The sequence below is a fragment of the Malaclemys terrapin genome, chromosome 8, assembly GCF_027887155.1.
Source record: "Malaclemys terrapin pileata isolate rMalTer1 chromosome 8, rMalTer1.hap1, whole genome shotgun sequence".
NCBI classification, from domain to species: domain Eukaryota; kingdom Metazoa; phylum Chordata; order Testudines; family Emydidae; genus Malaclemys; species Malaclemys terrapin.
The window spans coordinates 4,411,562-4,426,716 of NC_071512.1; the positions used below are offsets into that span (position 1 = coordinate 4,411,562).

General features: G+C 42.3%; 1 protein-coding gene across 1 annotated transcript; it reads right to left on the bottom strand.

Moving 5' to 3' along the window:
• Positions 1 to 895: 895 nt before the first annotated feature.
• Positions 896 to 14,954, bottom strand: SAP30L (SAP30 like). Its single transcript, XM_054036573.1, has 4 exons — positions 14,443 to 14,954; positions 12,881 to 13,003; positions 10,621 to 10,719; positions 896 to 6,623 (listed from the first exon to the last, which is right to left on the bottom strand). The coding sequence occupies exons 1-4, from the start codon at positions 14,626 to 14,628 to the stop codon at positions 6,495 to 6,497; spliced, it is 537 nt and encodes a 178-aa protein (XP_053892548.1). The 5' UTR covers positions 14,629 to 14,954; the 3' UTR covers positions 896 to 6,494.
• Between the last annotated feature and the right edge of the window lie 201 nt (positions 14,955 to 15,155).

Below are 15,155 nucleotides of genomic sequence, written 5' to 3' on the forward strand. Positions count from 1 at the left end.
CTCCCACAGGCTACGTGGTGGCTAAGCATTATTAACTCTTCGTTGACGCCACAACTCTGGCCAGTGTTCCCTAGCTGTGAAAAACCCTAGGACTGGAGGAAGTCAGAGTGAAATGGGAAGAAGGTTTGATGGGATGAATGGGAAAGCTCCGAACAGAGGTACAGAACGCTTCAGGGAGGAGGGAGGGGAAAACGAACAGCTCTCCAGATCCAGCTCATTCTCCCTTAGGATCTTGGGGTGCTGCGCCCCACCATTTCTCTGGACCTGCACACTGTGAAGACTGACACTCACCTTTCATCTGGTAAACACTCCGTTTAAAAAGGGACCCAAGTGGATGGTGCGTAAAAGGACCGTTTAGAGTATTCTTCAAAACGAAGACAAGCATGGCGCTACAACAGGCGCATAAGAGGAGTCAGTCACAAAATAAGAATGAATCAAATGGAAAACAGTGGATTTTACTGGCTGGCTGCCCATAGCAGGGAAAATCCCCCATGATGGAAGGTCCATTATCCTCTAAATAGAAGGCTTACGAGGCTGGGCAAGTGAACACCTCTTATTTAACAAAAGTTTTATGTACCATTGGAACATTTCTTGGCTTATACCCGCTATGCTACAAGAGGCCTTATGTCATAGGAACTATTCATCCAGCTAAGGAGTTGGTGGGACTCCTTTATTCGACACAGGGGAACGGCATTTTTCCTCGCCCCTCTACGTCCCCTCCCATCTCCACAATACTCTGAGTCCTGGGAACAAAAAAAGTCAGCACTGGGAATCAAAGTGAACCCAGGTGTCCTGTGTGGCAGTGAGAAGCACGGCATCTAGATCATCCCAGGAACCAAATATCCTAAGCCAGTCACTGGCAGTGAATCCCATTCAGAGAGGCAAACAGAGGGAATGTGGGGCTTGTTGCTAGATCGATCATTTATTAAAAGTGAAACTCAGGCATTTATATCTTTGTCTGACAGTACAGAATTAAAGTCTCATACACGGTGGGAGAGAACATTTTCTACATCTCAGAGAAAATTATACAGTTTCACTATATGTTACTAGAGTTACGCTGACAGTACACAGCTATCTTACATCAGTAAAAATACAAGCTATCCAAAACATTTGGAATAAGATCAGCACAACATGTGGGAGGCTGTAAAGAAAGGGGGAAGGATTGTTTTTTCTCCCAGTAAGCCTGGTACAGAGTAAAAGGATTTTTTTTTTAAAAGTTATCCGATATGTGTCCTCTTGGTGTTCTGGCTGTGGAATGGGACAAGACAACAAATGAAAGGCAGAACACAAACCTCGCTCTTTTAAAAACAACACTGGAAATCTATTAAGTCAGAGACCCTAAGAACCTATTGCAACCTATTTTATACATCAGACTTGATTCTAAGTGAAATTCAGAATTTAAGGCAAGAGCCCTCCCATTCCATGAACACTATTTAGTTACTTTCAAACAGAGCTGTGGGTAATGGGTAACATGGAAGTGAGAGCAGGGGTTTGTTGCAGAAGTGAATGGACTATCTGGTGCTGTTAGGAGTCCTGTTTAAAACTAGAAAGCAGAAACTGCAAACTGAACTCTACCACCTCTCTTATGCTTGATAAGCTCTAGCTGACATGAAGAAACAAACAATATTTTCTTGTCTCTCCATGATGGGCCCTTTAGGGAATCCACTGGGCAGTAAAATGGCTCCCACCTAAAAGTTTAATGTTCCCTCATCTCAACAGTTTAAACTTGAAAGAGAAAATGATGCTAGGGCACTGCAGGAGTAAGAATGGTTTGAAACAAAGATAGAAAAGATTTTGTTTGATTAAGTCCCCCTCCCTCACCACCTCCATTTACTTACCATCATTTCCCACTGGTATTTACATTAGAACCTACCGACAGAAGTAAAGTGCATGGCCCACCCTTTCTCCTCCCCACTACATGTGTGTTTGGCATAAAACACTCATTGCAAAATGTAACACTGTGTAGGTGACTCTTTTTTCACACACACATTTTTTAAAAGCCCATTTAGTTGGGTTTTCATTTGGACCGTGTCCTATTTGGAATTCTCTTTGCTATGCTACCTAGTCTGAACTATGTTTGCTGTGGGTTACTTTGGCTTTAGATTTCATAGCTTGTTTGGATAAGAAGCCATCCTACTGACATGTCTGACTTTCAAATGCCAGACAGGTTTTTTTAGCGGAGTTTTTTGGTTGAGCTACACATCAAAAGAGCCTCCAACTTTCCTTAGAAGCACGCTTGCAGGTACCAGAGAATTAGGTAAAGTCAGGACAACCTTTATCCTCCACTTTTCTGAATCTTAGGATATGTATACACCACAGCAGTTAGAATGGCACAGCTACGGTGCTGCAGTTGTGCTGTCTGTCGCACTCTAGAGTACATTCCTCCGACGTTGACAGGAAGGGCTTTTACCACTGATGTAGGTAATTCACCTCTCGGAGAGACGGTAGCTAGACTGATGGAAAGAATTCTTCTGGTGATCTAGCTGTGTCTACAGCGGAGTTGGGTCGACTTAGCTACGTTGCACAGGGCATTACATTTTTCACAGTCCTGAGCGATATAGCTAGGTTGACCTAAATTTGTAATCAGGCTTTAATATCCAAATATTCTAGCAAAAGAAACATTAAATATTACTGCAACAGTTTGCTCAAGATATGCAGCATTCAAGATACAGAGAAGAAATTAGGCCTTGAAAGATGAACAAAGAACATCTAAGGACAAAGTGCCCCCTAAGTTCTTGCCCGCTTTATCAGCTGCACTTTCCAGTCATCACAATGCCACTGCCCCCAATTTAATCCTATCACAGTACACTTCAAATTCTCTTGCTTTTTCCTTCACTGAGCCGAAGCCATGAAAAAGGTCAGTGATTTTTTTCTTCCCCTACAAATACTAGTGACCAGTATAGGACCACTACACAGGATGAAATTAACCCACTGAAGAAGCCTGCAGGAGGGACTCTGAGTTCCATCCTAAGGGCTTAGGGTCTGATCCAAACCCTAATGAAGTTGACAGGAGTCTTTAATTGGATTAGGTTCTCATGTGGACAGGAGAATTTCCTATAGGGCCTTCTGCACTGGATGAATTCCACCAACAGACTTGGAACAAATGATATAATACTACTACTACTAAAATGTGCCCACCATGGTTCAGTTAGATAGCACTTAAGTCCCATCTGTGAAATGCAAATTCTAAAAGTATCAAGGTAAAAACGTACACCTTGTGTGAATGAATCACGTCAATCAAAGCATTTCTGCTCTCCTGAATCTTACACAAACCCCGAAGTGCAGAAAAATTCTGCTACCTCAGCTTTCACATCTCTGAGGCTCAAAAAATATTTGCTGTTGAGGATTTAAAAAACGTTGGACAGTATCAATAATTAGCATGCAGCATAATCAAATACACACAGTGGCATTACACAGAACAATTGCATTGTTGCGTTTCTGGTTATTAAAGTCTAAACGCTCTGAGAGCCACAGGCACTCTGAACATAGATATTGCTGCTGAATTGACGTGTGATGTCAGTTTCTAGCATGGGGAGTCACGTGAGTGACCAGTCCCTCCACCAAGACACTTGCTCTCATGATCAAGGCTTGTTACTCTAGCTGAGTTGAGAACAAGAGAATAAGGCATCTCCAAGTGTTTATAAGGCAATGGAATCCACGGGATCTGAAAAGCAAAGATTCTTCTGCTTCTTTGGTGTCCCTCCTCCAACCTCTCCACCTTATAAACTCCTGCTAATGGCTGGTAAACATCTTTCCATCACACCACCTTAGAACGAGATTTTTTTTTTTTTTTAAAAGTATAATTGCTTAAGTGAAACCAACAACAATCAAATTTTATATCAATCGATTAGCTCAGAAAAATGTCCTGAATCCCACCTCTGCACAAAAACATTCCAATGAATACACCTGAACAGATGGAACCTGCCACCATATTTCCTTTGGAAAGAATCTATTTGCTGCGGAGCGGCTAAAACACTGCAACCAATTATTTGCTCTTAAAACAAAACAAAACAAAACAAAAAAACCCACCACACCACATAAATTCCTTTTTTACAATTTTGGTCTGGAAGTCAGGATGAGGCATAACCTACTCATAACTTGAAGACAGATTTTTCCTTAATCACTCTCCTCCGGCTGCATGCATACAAACGCTGCAGTTAATCAGGCAGTCAGAGAAAAATACCTTCTAAGCATCTGTCCTGAATTATATAAATCAGATCAACTGACTGATACGGGGTTTTTATTTCAGCCTTCCAATAAGGAAGGGACCAGAATAATGGAGACTCTTAAACACTCAGGAAATATTGATGCAAGACATTTGCTTACCATTCCATACACTCCTTCACGGCTTGTGTCAAAGCCCCTTAGGGTATGTCTCTATTGCAATTAGACACCTGTAGGTGTCCAATTGCCCATGCCAGCTGACTCCCTAGGGACTGTTTAATTGCAGAGGTTTGGGCTCGGGCCTCACTAGGGCCCCAGCTCCAGCCCAAGCTCGAATGGCTACATGGCAATTAAACAGCTCCCTATCCCTAGCCCCACGAGCGTGAGTCAGCTGGCACGGGCCAGGTTTTTAACTGAAGGCTAGACATATCCTCTGATCTAAATAGCAAAAGGTTCTTCAAATTCATACTGAATTGGAGTCTGTGAGGACACTTGACACAATCCACATCGTTCAGAGATGCATCAGATTAAAATGGAATATCCCCTAGCACTAGAACTATTTTCTGCATGACACTGGACTTATTAAAAAGGCTGAAGTTTCTTGAATATCTATTTGGAACATAAGCAAACACTTGAAAGCTCTGCAAATAAACTCAGTTTGCTTAGAGTGGTGACCTTACTTATCTTAACAGACACTTTGGGAAAGCTTAAGATTTCCAGAAGTTATTGTATGAACTGTCTGTCTTGCACCATAAGCAATACATACAATATTGAGCTGTGTCTCATGTTTAGCTACAGCCGGTTTCTGCATGTTCAAACCCACAACGGAAAAATTCTAACCTAAGTTCTCCACTGTTCACTTTGCTGCTTGTTTGCCTATATGCTCATCAAGTGGGGCTTGGCAACTCAGAACAGAATAAAAAGACTAAAGTTAAAACAGCAGGGGCGCGGAGTGGTGTTTTAAACCACAAAGATTACCTTGAATTGAATTTGAGGTCATTGGAAAATGACAGGTCACAACCCTCTTTAGGCTCCCTTTGCCAATTCTGTTTAGGCTGTGAAGATTTGTAGGAATACCTTGGCTTGAAAGGACAAAAATGTGTGATTTTAACTTTACTTTTAAAATATGCAGTTACAAAGGACAACTGTGTGCCATTCCATGATCAGCATTATTCCTAGGAAACGTAATTTTAATGCTTATGAAAGGTGAGTGTTTTGACTCTCTGTCTATGCCAAAAACAGTTCAGGCAGATGCTGTTCAAATATCGCATACACTCCTGTTAGTATACTGGTGACATATCTATTGCTCCTAGAATGGTTTATCGGAAACTGAGACTGGAAGTCAGACCAATCTGTGTGCCAGTTTTGTGATGTGGACCTGCTGAAGACCAGATTGAGAATAAAGTTACTTGTGTGACGTATACCTGATCTGACCCAGGATAAAGGCTCGTGCCATAAGCCATTGCTTCACCTATCCCCCTGAGCCTAGAATTCAAGAGACACAACAAAGACTTACGTAAATTAATTGGGGCATTTTTAACAACATGATCAAACCAGTGAATTAATTCACAATATTTGCCTAAATGCCACATATTTCCTTAAATGCCATAAGTCCAGAAAATGCAGATGTTCTCAAATGCTTAGAACAATTCAATTAAATAATGAGTTTTTAAATAAGGTGAAGCAGATGAAAAGGTTGGCAATATCAGTTTGGTTTCCATATAATATGACGTGAGAAATCTATTTTCAAGCCAATCAAATAGCATTCACTGAGTGGATTTGGCGAATTGTAGCATTCATTCACAGAAGTTTGGGACTTGTAGCACTGACTCAGAAAAGGTGGAGTGTGTTCAGGTTGTGAGCAAGCTTCAGACAGACTTCTGACCCCTGCACCTTGATTCTGAATTATAACTCCACCGCTGTTGCAGTCCTAAGTCCAAGTGTGCTGCATGGTGGTTTTGTGACGCAGAATGAGGCCACTGAATTCTTTTTCCTCGTCACCTAAATCACATTCAGAAGCAGGCTTCCAGAAGTATTTTAACACACTACATCAATGAACTCCAAAGCCGCGGAGTCCTACTGATATCTTTAATTCTTCCTACGATCTTTATTCCTTCATTCCAATGTTGGCTTTGACTGGGAAGTAAGTCTCCTTAGGCATGCTGGACACATGTTTTCAGATAGTCCTGACCAAGAGTTTTCAGGCATTCACACACACCGCATTTAAAAAAATTGACAATATAGTTTAACAGTCTTTATAAGCTTAAAATGCATGACACCACCTGTTCCTTCAAAATCATGCTTATTCTCATCCAAAGTCCAACTCATCTTCATTCTAGTTGCTTGCTGGTTTCCGATTTCTGGTCCAACCTGCTCTTGTTGCTCTTTACCATGTAGATGAAGTAAGCAAGTGTCTCCTTCTCGTTCACAGGGATATTTCTGAAGTGGCGGCTAATAGTCTAAACATTTAAAAAAAAAAAAAAAAAAAAAGGCAAATTCTTGAATTAAATGCAGAAGTAAGCAGAGCTACAGTTTGGTCTTTGTTCATCCTGACATTGATTTAAGGCTGTCAAGTAAAACACACTTTTATGCAAACATGCACTGATTTGAACAGTCAGTCCTCATTTACCCCTTCACTATAGCTAGAATGTGCATATGAGCAGAGAGCTGTCTTGCTAAATCAACAATTTCAGCAGCCAATTCACAGGTGGAATTTGGAAGCCAGGAAGTCCTCCTTTCCTAGGAAAGCATTACAACAGGCTAGTTTATTAGTTAGTAGTAGAAACCACCCCCACAACCCATTCTGTGCCAAGTTTGCTTGGAGAGAGTTTCCCCACCACTCAATATTTTAAAGAAGGGTGAAGGAAAGCTATCGCCAAGCGATCCAAAAGAGGTAGAGACTTGGCAATGTAAACAATGCAGCTTCAATGGACCTTTGTCCACATTAAAACATGGTAGGGAAGCTTTCATCAAAGGAACTGAAAGGGGATACACAACAGAAAAAAAGCTAGGGCTGCTACCTCAAACTTTGGTAGAAACCCTGGACAGTTAGGTTGCTTTTCTCATCCAAAGGATAAATCTAATGAAAAAAGGGTCTTGTTGGAGCAGGATTAGGAGATGTGCTTTCCCCTATGGTGGAAACATCTCTTTCAGTACCCAACACAACTCCAGAATTGGTTTTTGATGCAGGTTGAACAATATGAATCACTCCAAGAAGACTTATGGAAGTTTGAGTTTTCCTTACGGTGGGTTAGAAGCAGATGTCTAAGAGCCTCAGGCAGAAGTGATTCAAGCATGGGAGCTGGACGAGGATCCAGCGTAGGGTCAAAGCTGCTCAAACTTCACAGGAAATCTGGGAAGTGTGTGACAATTTTAAGTTAGGCTCCCTTTAAGGTTAAACTCTGCTTGCATAATAGTTTTGCTGGGGATACTACTGCAAATGTGCTTCAGTACATAGCGCTTGCCAACAAGAGGGAGTTGAAAGACTGCTTACTAGTTAGGTAGAACACTACAAATACATGATATACCAATGAGGATCTACCTCCCACCCTTCACCTTGTTACTCCATGCCATACACTGTACAACATAATCAACATTAATTCTGTACTCTACTTTGAAAATGAGCAACAAAACATTTTACAAAGCTGCCAGAACTTTGCGTGCTGTATGGTGGTAAAAGTCCAGGGCCTGCAAGAAACACACAGTGCAATTTCTGCAGAGGTAAGGTTAACCTGATGAGAGCAGAGCTTCCCTAGGAACAAGTTCAGGTGAAATCAGGGCAGGAGTGGGGATTCTGTAACATTGGCCTGAAGCAGAACTGCCTTGAACATTAGAATATCTGTTAAGGACACTACATCTATCTGCAGCACTGCTTGTATAAAATCGCTACCCAAACTCTTGTCTCAAGTGGAGGACTGAAGGAGGAGACAGGTCTTTAATGGCTTATTAAGAGCATAAGAACGGCCATACTAGGTCAGACCAATGGTCCATCTAACCTGGTATTGGGTCTTCTGACAGCAGCCAATGCCAGGTGCTTCAGAGGACATGAACAGAACAGGTAACCACTGAGCGATCCATCCAGTCACCTACTCCCAGCTTCTGGAAGTCAGAGGCTCGAGATACCCGGAGCATGGGGTTGTATCCCTGACCATCTTGGCTAATAGCCATTGATGGACCTACCCTCCATGAATGTACCTAATTCTTTTTTAGCCCAGTTTTACTTTTGGCCTTCATGACATCCCCTGGCAATAAGTTCCACAGGTTGACTGTGCGCTGTGTGCTTCCTTTTGTTTGTTTTAAGCCTGCTGCCTATTAATTTCATTGGGTGACCCTTGGTTCTTGTGGTATGTGAAGGACTAAATAACACTTCCTTATTCATTTGGTCCATGTCATTCATGCTTTTAGTCCTCTATCATATCCCCTCATAGCCATCTCTTTTCCAAGCTCAAAAGTCCCAGTCTTATTAATCTCTCCTCATATCCAACCTTAATAATTTTTGTTGCCCTTCTCTGTACTTCTTCCAATTCTAATTTATCTTTTCTGAGATGGGGCAACCAGAACTACATGCAGCATTCAAAGTGTGGGAGTACCATGGAATTATATAGTGGTGTTATGATATTTTCTGTCTTATCTATCCCTTTTCTAGTGGTTCCCAACATAGTTTGCTTTTTTGACTGCCGCTGCACCCCGAGCAGATGTTTTCAGAGAACTAGCCGCAATGACTCCAAGATCTCTTTCCGGAGTGGTAACAGTTATTTTAGATCCCATCATTTTGTATGTACAGTTGGGATTATGTTTTCCAATGTGCACTATCAGCACTGAATTTCATCTGCTGTTTTGTTGCCCAGTCAATCAGTTTTGTGAGATCTCTTTGTAACTCTTCACAGTCTGGTTTAGTCTTAACTATCTTGAGTAATTTTGTATTGCCTTCAAATTTTGTCATCTCTTTACCCGTTTACCCCCTTCTCCAGATAATTTATGAATACATTGAACCACACTCCTCCCAGTAGAGATCCCTGGGAGATATTGCTGTTTACCCTTCCACATTCTGAAAACTGACCATTTATTCCTACCCTTTGTTTCCTGTCTTTTAATCAGTTACTGATCCATGTGAGGCCTTTCCCTCTTATCCCATGACTGCTTACTTTGCTTAAGAGCCTTTGTCAAAGGCTTTCTGATGATTCAAGTACACTAGTCTGGGGGAAGGGATAGCTCAGTGGTTTGAGCATTGGCCTGCTAAACCAAGGGTTGGGAGTTCAATCCTTGAGGGGGCCAGTTAGGGCTCTGGTGCAAAAAAAATAGTTGGGGATGGTTCTGCTTTGAGCACGGGGTTGGACTAGATGACCTCCTGAGGTCCCTTCCAACCTTGATATTCTATATCCACTGGATCATCCTTGTCCACTGATTTGTTGATTCCCTTGAAGAATTCTAATAGATTGGTGAGGCATGATTTATTAGGTAAGCAAGGTATGTCAGGATCATGGGAGGAAAGAGAGAAGGGAAGGACTGGGTTAGTGGCTCTGCCTTAAATATGAAGAAATGCAGCCCAATTGCACTAGGCAGAGAATGGAGAAAAACTAAAACAATATGACATTTAAAATGAGTGTTAGATCATGTTGTAAGCAGTGCAGTTGTAAATGTGTGTTGGTCCCAGAATATTAGAGCGACAAGGAGAGTGAGTTTCAGAGTAACAGCCGTGTTAGTCTGTATCCGCAAAAAGAAGAACAGGAGTACTTGTGGCACCTTAGAGACTAACAAATTTATTAGAGCATAAGCTTTCGTGGACTACAGCCCACTTCCGAAGAAGTGGGCTGTAGTCCACGAAAGCTTATGCTCTAATAAATTTGTTAGTCTCTAAGGTGCCACAAGTACTCCTGTTCTTCTTTTTAAGGAGAGTGAGGTAATATCTTTTATTAGACCAACTTCCATTGGCCAGAGAGAAGCTTCCTAGCCATACAGAGTTCTTCTTTGGGTGACCTGAAGAAGAACTCCATGAGGCTCAAAAGCTTTTCTCTCTCTCACCAACACAAGTTGGTCTAATAAAAGTTTACCTTGCCCTCTTTGTCTCTGTTAGAACACGTGTCAGGAGTTTGGTTTTACAGCGGTCACCAATAACTTGAAAATGGGTAAATACACAGGACAATAGGAGTCCATTTTCTGATTCTATTCACTCTGCCATCATTAATCATTCACTTTTTAATGAAATAGCAGGATGGGAAGAAAGGAGTACACACAACTACTGCAAAATGTTCCTCAGGATCCTTCTCATGGGAAGGCGAATACGCTTATGGCCTTCTGCTGGGGAAATTCACTGGAAACCAGCAGCAGAGCATCTGGTCTGTACTAGTGATAGAGTCAGTGCACCCGCTAGTGTCCAGAAAATGTATGTCAGGTTGGGGGAGCAAAAAATACATTTTGTTCCTGTTATGAAAAGCAACTCCCCACACCCTTGCTTACTTCTGCTAGCTGAGCCTTATTGAGGCCAGGCCTGGTCTGTAACTTGTAATGTCTTTTGTACCGTCGCAGCGTGTTCACTTGCAGCTGGAACAGGTCAACCTGGAAAACAGATGCAGGGTGACTGGGGTGCAGGTGTATCTGAGGAGAGTCTCTCAGACTGGCACTTACTAACTCAACAGGACTGCTCGGTCTGTATTCAGAGCCACATCTGCTTGCTTTAGGGACAAATAGAAGTCTATTTTTTATTCTTGTTAATGCTGCAGAGCTAAAACAGTCTCAGGGGAGAGAAATTCTGTTCTCGCTCATATACCACCACAGAACTGGTAGCCAATTTCCAGCTGTAAGGCCAAATTTTGCTCTCAATTACACCTCTGCATCCTCAGCAATCCTTTCACTTGCAAACGGAGTGAATCTGATAAGCAAGACATTTACATACAAAGAGTCCCCCAATGCCATTTTTACAGAGTTGTTTTTCAGAGAAGAATCACACTAAGACTTATAGAGTTCTTTGTTACACACATTCATTGCTGTTCCCCCGGTGGTTCCCACAGAGTTTAGAAACTTGTGGTGGAATACCATCTTATTACTCACTGAGCAAATGGCTCGTGTCACAAACTGTTGGGTTTCAGGGCACTGTGAAGCAATGAACTCAACCAGGGATATTTCAAAATCTAAATGCACAATTTCTACAGAGTGAGTGTGAGAAAAAACTGCACAAAGGGCCGTCAGAAAGTGTGTGCTTCAATAACCGACCAGATGAAGAGAACTTTAAATGTAAATTGCAAAACTCCCTCTTATGTTTTAAATTATGCACTGAATGTCACTTAACTTTTGTTATCTGCAGCATATGGCACAGAAATTTAATTTTGTTACTAATGTTTTTAGGAACGATGACGTCCTGCCAGCTGGATTAACTAAGCAACTTTCTAGCATGTCAGGTATGAGAAATACCACTAAAGCAAATGAGCCAGCCCAGAAGGGCTCTGTTAAGTAATTATTTCAATTTATTATTGTACCACACTTAAAAGTGTGCTCAATGCCCAAAGTGCACATAATAGTATCACCAGTAGATCTCAAAGCACTTTACAAAGGAGGTCAATTTCATAACCCCATTTTACAGACGGGGAAACTGAGGAATAGAGAAATTAGATTAAATAAGATAATGTGGCTCTTGTCTTAAAGATTTTATAATTTATTTGTGTCATGGTTTGAGAAGTATTATTAAATAATGCTACACTGGGATTTAAAAAATATTGTACATATTTCAAAACTGCAAAACATCTTTGAATGTTGCTTAGTTAAGTCCACATGGGCTGACTTCATTACCATAGTGGAGATTCTGAAAGCTGTGACATCCCAGAATGATGTATGCTGGGTTGTGGCACCAATCAGGAATCATGCAGTAGGACTCGATGTGCATTAATTTTTTTTTTTTTTTTTTTTTATAGTGTATATGCTGACTACCCCCTTACTTGTTGTTTAGGCATTCTCTGTTAGCGCTGGATGAAATTTTTCAACTGAATAATAAATTTGCTGAAAAATGTAGTCTCAGGGCAAATGAAACTATTTACGGTTTTTGGTCAAATTCAGTGACTTTTTAAAAAAATGTATAAGTTTTGTTTTGAAATTTGGATAGATTTGGTTTTTTAAAAGCACTAAAAATAAAAGCAAATTAGTTTAGGGTCTAATGAAACATTCTGTTTGACCCCAAACCAATTCTTTTAATTTTTGTTTTGGCAAGAAAAAAAACCAAACATTTCTGTTCAAAACAAAAAGTTTGTATTTATTTATTTCGCTGGGTTGGCCACTGAATTGAAAAAAAATCAATTATTTTCTCAGTTCTACTCCCTGCATATAAAATTGTAGGCTTGGACTTCTTTTCCACAAATCTTTGCAATTCCCCTTTTATAGAAAGTTCTACGTGGACACGTATTTAGAAGAAATCTAAGAAAGCCAGGAACTGAGTCATCCCAGGGTGATGAAAGAAAATGGAATATGCTCATGAAACAAAATCAGAATAATCTCGCTCAATATAAAAATTATTCCTGAAGACACTGTTACTTCCATAAGAATTTAGACAAAGTTTCAATTTTGGTGAAAGAAAGACAGTCTTCACAGCTGTATGAAAGTGCTCAAATGTCCCTATTTCATAGATTTGAAAGGACCTTCGCCTTTCCCCCCAAGACAATAAGGTTCATGAAATTTGAACACAGCAGACATTGGCAATAGCAACCAACATCCGCTTGTGTAAGACACTTACCTCTGGGACATCCATCTCATGCTCAGGAGAGTCTCCTCCATCATCACTAGTTTTCCTCTTCCTTTTGTTTCGCACACTCTGAATGAAATTCTTGTGGAAATCACAAATGTACAGGTGCCTTACCTAAGAGTAAAAAGTGGGGAAAAAGCAATCAGAGTAGTTATTGTATAAAAAAAAACAAAAAACACCTGTATGAGAGTATGATCAATTATAACGAAACAATACACAATGCTAACGAGGCCAATTAAGGTGGAAGTGGCCTATTTTCAACAGTTGATTACTTTTGTAGTGCTAACGAGGCCAATGCAATATAGATGGACCTTAACTGAATTGGCCTCGTTAGCACTGACCCCCCACTTGGTAAGGCAACTCCCATCTTTTCATATATATATATATATATATATATATACACACACACACACACACACTGCTTACTGTATGTTCCACTCCATGCATCTGATGAAGTGGGTTTTAGCCCACGAAAGCTTATGCCCAAATAAATGTGTTAGTCTCTAAGGTGCCACAAGGACACCTTGTTCTTTTTGCTAATACAGACTAACATGGCTACCACTCTGAAACTTTTAAATAGAAACTTTCTCCATAAAGATGATGGCTGCTGAGCTCAGATGTATCCTCCACCCAGTGAGGGTCTCATTTATAGGTTGACTGACAGATGTCACTTAACATTATCACTAATTGGCTGGCAGCAGATAAACCTCCTGGATGCCAACCAATAAAAAAAGCTTTCAATTTTTTTCATTTAAAAACTGTTTGTGTCAACTGTTCAGTCTGATGTGACAGTTTTTAAATTATAGCTTCATGGGAACAGTTTGAAGCTTTACTAGTGTAAATACCTCCCAACTGGTTGGGATCTGTGGAATTAAAGTTACCTCTTTAGTAATGGCAGCATTCACAAGTACCTAACAGTGCTGAAGTGGTACTACTGCCTCCAAAACTAAGAGAAAGTGGCCTTTTCTCTGTCCTTCCACACACCATGCTCACCGGAATGGAAGATGCTTCTCCCCTAACATGTACCATCTGGGAAGTCCTTTTAAATCTCACTACTTTACTAACTCTACTTCTCACTTAATCACCAGTTGATCTCTCTCTCTCCTTCCAGACCTTTTCTCTGTCCTCTACTTCTTTTACGACATTGGGTAGTTATATTATTTAAATCTGGAAAATCGTTTGGAATCAAGCCTGCAAAATAAAGCGTCACATTAGGTATACCATACACACAGATCACTACAATTCCTATTCCTTTGAGAGAGGGAAAGAACCCTAGCATCGTCAATCCGGTGGCTTCCATAAACACAACTTGCAGTGTTCAACGCACGATGTCTCTCTTCAGTTTGGTCCCAACCGCCATGCAATGTCAGGTATGACTGCAGGCTGGTACCAAACTGTTGCGTAAGCTCCTGTGCCCAGTAAAGCAGGTGCTGGGCTCCACCCCAGAAGAGACCACACTGCAGGGGCCCAGGAAGTTGGCAGCGCACTGCAGACGCCTTCGGGTTATAGAAAGGCAAGGCTAGGACAGGATTCACAGTCAGGCTGCAACTCACACTTTTGTCAATGTCCAACTTGAGCTTCTTCTGGGAGATGCTCTTCTGGATTCTCTTGCTGAAGGAGGCATTGCCGGCCGGGCGGACACAGCGGTCCCCGTCATCAATCAGGCAGCAGCTCTGGCCGTAAAAGGGGGCAGCGGGGGGCCCATCCCGGCTGTCCTCCTCGGTGCTGAAGCCATTCATCGCCCAGCCCAGCCAGGAAAGGGATGGTAGGAAGGGAGATACCCGATGCCTCCCAACGGAGGAGACTGTGATCCCGGCAATGAGAGCGCCTCTAACACCCAGCGCCCCCCACCCTCCCTCCGCGGGGCCCCTAGAAACTCCCAGCACGGTCCCAGCTCCCGGGGCCCCTAGAAACTCCCGGCACGGTCCCAGCCCCCCGTCCCTGGGGGCCCCTAGAAACTCCCAGCACGGTCCCAGCTCCCGGGGCCCCTAGAAACTCCCGGCACGGTCCCAGCCCCCCGTCCCTGGGGGCCCCTAGAAACTCCCGGCACGGTCCCAGCCCCCCGTCCCTGGGGGCCCCTAGAAACTCCCGGCACGGTCCCAGCCCCCCGTCCCTGGGGGCCCCTAGAAACTCCCGGCACGGTCCCAGCCCCCGGGGGCCATAGACACAGCGGGCAGCGCCCCCCCCTTACCCCAGGGGCCCCTAGAAACACCCGGCAGCGCCCCGGGGCCCCTAGAAACTACCGCCTGCCCCCCCCGAAGGGGCC